Here is a 5285-nt window from a genome sequence, read left to right as displayed (position 1 = left end):
GCTGCAGCGCTCTGTAATCTTATCTGCAACATGTTGCCGAGCTGATGAGCCTGTATGCTGGCTCTGACCTGCAAATGACGAAGTCTCCTTGATGTAAAATGCAGCTGTGCAGGCGAACCTCACAGGGATGTTGTTTCCGCAGCATCTGGGCAACACGAGCCAGATGTTGGAGGCTGATGAGGCTTTGTTTTCTCCTATCTGAGAGCACAGGTGTCACAAGAAAGGGCTGCTCCGATAATATGTTTTAACACAGAGCAATCATTTCGATTGAGTGACGTGGAATAGTAATCATACACAATCACACTGCAGAGTTTTAAACAGCTTCCTGACTTGTCTTAGACAATGTCGTTCACTTCAGTCTCACCTCCATTTAAGGGTGTTTTCACGCCCGATAGTCTGGTAGACGCGGTTGGATTGGGGACCAAAGTGGGAATTTTTTTTTTTTTACATTTTTAGCTGGTGTGGTTTGCTTTCACACTGCAAACAATCCAAACCCTGTGAAAAACCTGTTTACTTCCTCACCTGTGGGGACGCAAGACCCACTGAAAGAAATGGCACGAAAACCTCTGAATGCAACTTCCTGATTGACAAAATGTAAACAAAAAAGAAAAATGGAATAGCGTCAGAGTTACGCCGTCTTGAAGTTACATGTGTTGGTAGCTTTATTAAATGTGTGCAGAAAGCCTTAAAACTCATTTGTCTTTTACTGCCCAGTCATAATCTCTACCTGCAAATGTGTACGATCAACAAAATCACCGTTGGCACAATTCGTAATACGTCTTGCTTACCTTTAATTTATTGCTTTTTAAAGCTGATCAGAGTTTATAGGAATGTCTCATAATTTATCCATGACTGTTTGTTTCTCTGAGATATAAATATGACGTTTCATACTCACAATCTGCTCCTTGTTCTGCTTTTAATTTGTTTCAGAAGGAAATGTGTTTCTCTAAGGTCTGCATGTGGAGGACACGCAGACTTAAGTGATTCAAATGTTAAAGTCATGAGGAACTAGATCATTGCTGGGAGGTTCAATTAAACCGTTTCTGCTGCCCAAATCAAGAATGAACAAAACCAAGATGATTACAGTTCCAGGTTTCGGATGCAATCATCTCAAAGTAAGTCACGCTTATTTTATTTGGGTTACTGTGGCTTCTGATGAAGGATATTGGTCTCGAGAGGCTGCCACATAGTGACATCAGAGCACTTTCTCACCTGTGCTGGCTTGATGTTTCACCACACGGTTCAGGTTTATTATTCTCTTAAAGCCTTCTGTATTGCTCACCGTTATCCAGACCAAGAGGTGAGTCACACAAGAAGTTAAAAAGAGATGGAGGTGGATGACTAAGGAAGGATGAAAGAGAGCAGCAGATCTCTGGTCCCGCTGCTAATTGCAGTGTCTGTCAGAGGGAGCGTGGCTCCTCTCACAAATGATTTAGTGTTATTTATTACCTATCTTTCTGTCATTTCTAGCTTTTAAAGACTGTTGTGATCCTAAACATAGTTGCATGGAAAATGTGTTAAAATGGCACTTTGGTAAGGTTACGGAAATAATTAAAATAGCAAAGTGACATAATGATTTTGTTTATATAATACAAGTGTTGCATTAGAAGAAGACTTTTAGACAGCATTGAAGAAATTGAAGAAATTACTGTTTTCCTTGGAAGTTTACTCATCATTGAAACAACTTTTATGTACATTTTCAGCTTCTGATGACAAAATCGAACTCTTCCTTAACTGATGATAAAACGTGCAGCTTCCATAATTTTCAAAATTAAGACCTGGATGCACAAATTTGAAATTGTTGAGGATTTTCCTTCTCTCTTAGATGGCTGGAAGGATACATACATCTTCTGCAAGTTTCACCAACACAGATTAAAGACTCTTTACGATGACAGAAATTTACGGAAGAAAATCGCACATGTTGTCAATTGCCAATACATTTCCACATACCCATAAGAGACCTAAAAGACTTAGCTGTGTAGCTAACAAAAGGTATATTAGCAGCTAGGTAGTGGTAGCCTTAACCACCACGAGCCGCAGGACGCAGTGAAGACATCTGCATGCGACTCAAATCTTTGGGTGACAGGAAAGTCATGCGAGAAAGATTGAAAAGGCTTGCTATTACAAAATTTAAGACGTGATTTGCATATTTAAATGCTAATTTACTTTTTTTCTATGAATTTAAAGATCTTAATTTTAGATGCACAAACTTTAGACTTCTCAAGAGATGTGCGTACACAACGTATAAATCCACCCTGACTGAATCTTGTGTATACAGAAACGATACACTTTTTGTATCTTCTGGTTGAATGATTTAAACTTACTGGTTTCCTTGGTCACACATAGTCTTCGTCCTCATTCAAGTCTGTCAACCATTTTTCAATGCCATTTGGGTCGGGGATATCAGAACCAGCTTTGATGTGTGCTTAAAGAATCGTTCTGTTAAAACACTCACCTAACCAGCTTTTCGTTTGAGGTGAAGTTGAAGAATTTGGAGGAGTCCTTAATTTTCATGGATTTTTTTGTTTGTTTGTTTGTGTAATGCAACAACACCACTGACAGTAAAGCAGCCCCATAGCATGATCATATCACCACTGTGCTTCATGATTAGGTTTGAAAGCCTCGCCCTGACTTCTCCAAGCTTCCTTGTAGTTATTTTGACCAAATATGTCTGTCTTTGACCATGAGTCGATTCTACAGACAGACAAGCTGGGAAGATTTTGGAAAAAGGTCAGTTCTTATTTGGGATGGTGGTGTTCCAGTATCTTCCAGTTTATTTGATTGGTTTTGGTGGTTCATGTGCTGCTTCTGAAAATCCTAACCAGTTCTTGTTTTCTTCTGAGTGGAATAGCTCAGGCTGGTCTGTTGAAACTTTGATTCATTTGTACCTTCCAGTAATATAACGATCCCAAATGCAGATTTTTACATACATATTAGAGTTGTAAATCAGTTTAGCAGTTTTTAAGCAAAAAGCATAAAAACTTAATAAAAAAAATGTAATAGGTAAATGTAATAAATGCAACAAAAAAATCTCATCCGTTTTTCAGGGTATTTTTGTTTTATTTCATCTCATACCTGTAAAAATATATTCTTGAAATAAATAAATATATGAAATAAATATAATAATGTGTGCCCTAAGGGGGGGGAAACAAACAAGCATATAAATAATAAAATCCATCAAAATGTTTGCCTTTTTGATGGCAGACGCTCGCTGTCGTGACTGCAGACAGTCGGGTGTACAACAGCTAAATTCCTTCACTGAACGAGTCCCTTGTGTTTCAACCAAAAAGACCCGTCTCTCGTTTCGTCATCCTCTCGAACTTTGCAGAGCAGTGGTAGTTTCTGAGCAGCAGCTGATTTCCAGAACAAGCATGGCTGCTTTCCAGTGCATTAAACTATTGTGTGTGTGGGGTTTTTTTTTTTGTAATACAAACAAGCCATAGCAGCCTCGAAAATGTTAGACAGAAAAAAAAAACAACTAAAACATCTACTGACAGTAGTGGAGCAGTGAAGTCCCAGCAGACAGAAAGGCTACCAGCAGCTGGTGGTTAATCACACAACTATCAGATCCAGTCCATTTGAGCATGTATTTGGATTTTTATCAAATGAAAACTAATAAAAATCCAAAAAAAGAATAACCTCTTGGCCACCCGGGTCTTTCCGTAGGCCACTGAGGAACATTTGAGGAACCTCCTCTGTGTCCCTTTGTTAGAGTTCACTTGCATTTTTCTTCTCATATCCCAGACTTTTTTCCTTCCCTCTCCAACCCAACAGCGTGGACTAGACTCGATGCTTTCTTCGCGACCCTGTTCCGTCCAGATCTACAAGATCCTCCGTCTCCAAAAAAAAAAGGAAAGGGATGATGTTCAGCGCACTTAGTTGGCCTGTTTCGACCGGTTTTGGTTGCGTTAGGGCACAGATGGCTTTTAACCCTCAGCTCTGTCCCAGTATGTCTCTGTACAGGTCTGGGACTCTCTCCGGATCGACGGGCCTCGGTAGGAAGTGCGTGAACCTCTGATGCCGTCGCGACCTCGTTCCGTCCCGCGACGTCCCATCTTTGTTCAGCCCAACGAAATAGAAGGCCCCTTTCTCCCCGTGCCGGTAGATGTTTGAGGAGTAAGTGTTGTACCAGTTTTCCTCAAACTGCTCCCTGAAAACGCACTCCGCTGACAGCTTTTCCTGTGGGAAAAAATAAGGGACGTTAGGTTTGTGTTGCACAAAAAAACCCACTTTCACATTCTAAAATGCTTGAACTTGTCAAAAATCTAACTGAATTACTATCCACTACACAGAGATTTGCTAAAAAGACAATTTGAGGTTAATACAATTTATAAAAATGCACGAGCAGAAAAGCATTTCAACGTTTCTTTTTTTTTTTTGGCAATAGAACCACAGTAGATTATTGATCTGTGTAGATGAAGAGAATCGTGCAGCAGAAATCAGCACTGAGTGTATATTTACTAAATGTTTGATCCTTACCGATCCATACAGCTCCCCCTTGCTGTTCATGGCGAGGTAAAGGCCGCTGTCCACTCCTCTGATGCTGACCAGTCCAACTGCAAGACTGATGAACTCCAGAATACCTGCGAAGGCAAAAGAAAATGAGTAAATTTACATCTAGGTTTACAAAAACATGGAAGAACAGTGTCCATATGTGTAAAAAACAACAAAAAAAACATGAGACTATAATGACCTCTGACACAGATCTGTCCCAAACCATCAGCAGACTAAGGAGCTGCTTGGTGCTCTCACACCAACAGGGGGCCCCAAAAAGCACCTGAACTGTTACTCAAGTCAAACATTGAAATATATGATTCTCAAGTAAAGTAAGTCAAGTAAAACAAATTTGTGATGATTTTTAAAGCACCATGTGTGCATGAGAACAGTCAGTGTGTAAAGACGTTTTTCTGACCAACATGGGTCAACGCTTTCGGACGCTGGTGATTCTACACCAGATTGAATACGGGGGGCAGGGAGGGTGTCCTAGTTTTTTAAATTGAGGCACAAAACAAAGACAATGAAATAATACAATTTATTGTTTCATTGTAATACTGATATATACATATACTAATATTGTATAAATCAGATGACAACTGTGGCCCTATTTTGCTCAAGCTACAAGTGCAACATTTTAACTTTATAATTCATTGTAAAAGTAAAAGTGTGAATTCAAAACGTGGTCCCAGCAACCAATCAGTTGCTGTTTCTGTTCCAATGAAAATCAGAAGAAAGTAACTGGACAGGATAACCGGGGCACTGGCCCCTGTTGGTCCCCCGTGTAGAAC

General features: G+C 39.9%; 1 protein-coding gene across 1 annotated transcript in view; it reads right to left on the bottom strand.

Moving 5' to 3' along the window:
* Positions 1 to 3412: 3412 nt before the first annotated feature.
* LOC103148737 (fibroblast growth factor 9) overlaps positions 3413 to 5285 on the bottom strand; it is a 3488-nt gene continuing 1615 nt past the window's right edge. The window contains exons 2-3 of the mRNA XM_007567654.2: positions 4480 to 4583; positions 3413 to 4179 (exon numbers count right to left, since the gene is read on the bottom strand). Coding sequence (XP_007567716.1) covers positions 3934 to 4179; positions 4480 to 4583 — 350 coding nt within the window. The 3' untranslated portion in view covers positions 3413 to 3933. The remainder of the gene's footprint in view (positions 4180 to 4479; positions 4584 to 5285) is intronic.

Source organism: Poecilia formosa, unplaced genomic scaffold (assembly GCF_000485575.1).
Source record: "Poecilia formosa unplaced genomic scaffold, Poecilia_formosa-5.1.2 Scaffold211, whole genome shotgun sequence".
NCBI lineage: Eukaryota > Metazoa > Chordata > Actinopteri > Cyprinodontiformes > Poeciliidae > Poecilia > Poecilia formosa.
The sequence above is the reverse complement of the archived record's forward strand: the minus strand, read 5'-3'. Positions and strand labels throughout refer to the sequence as shown.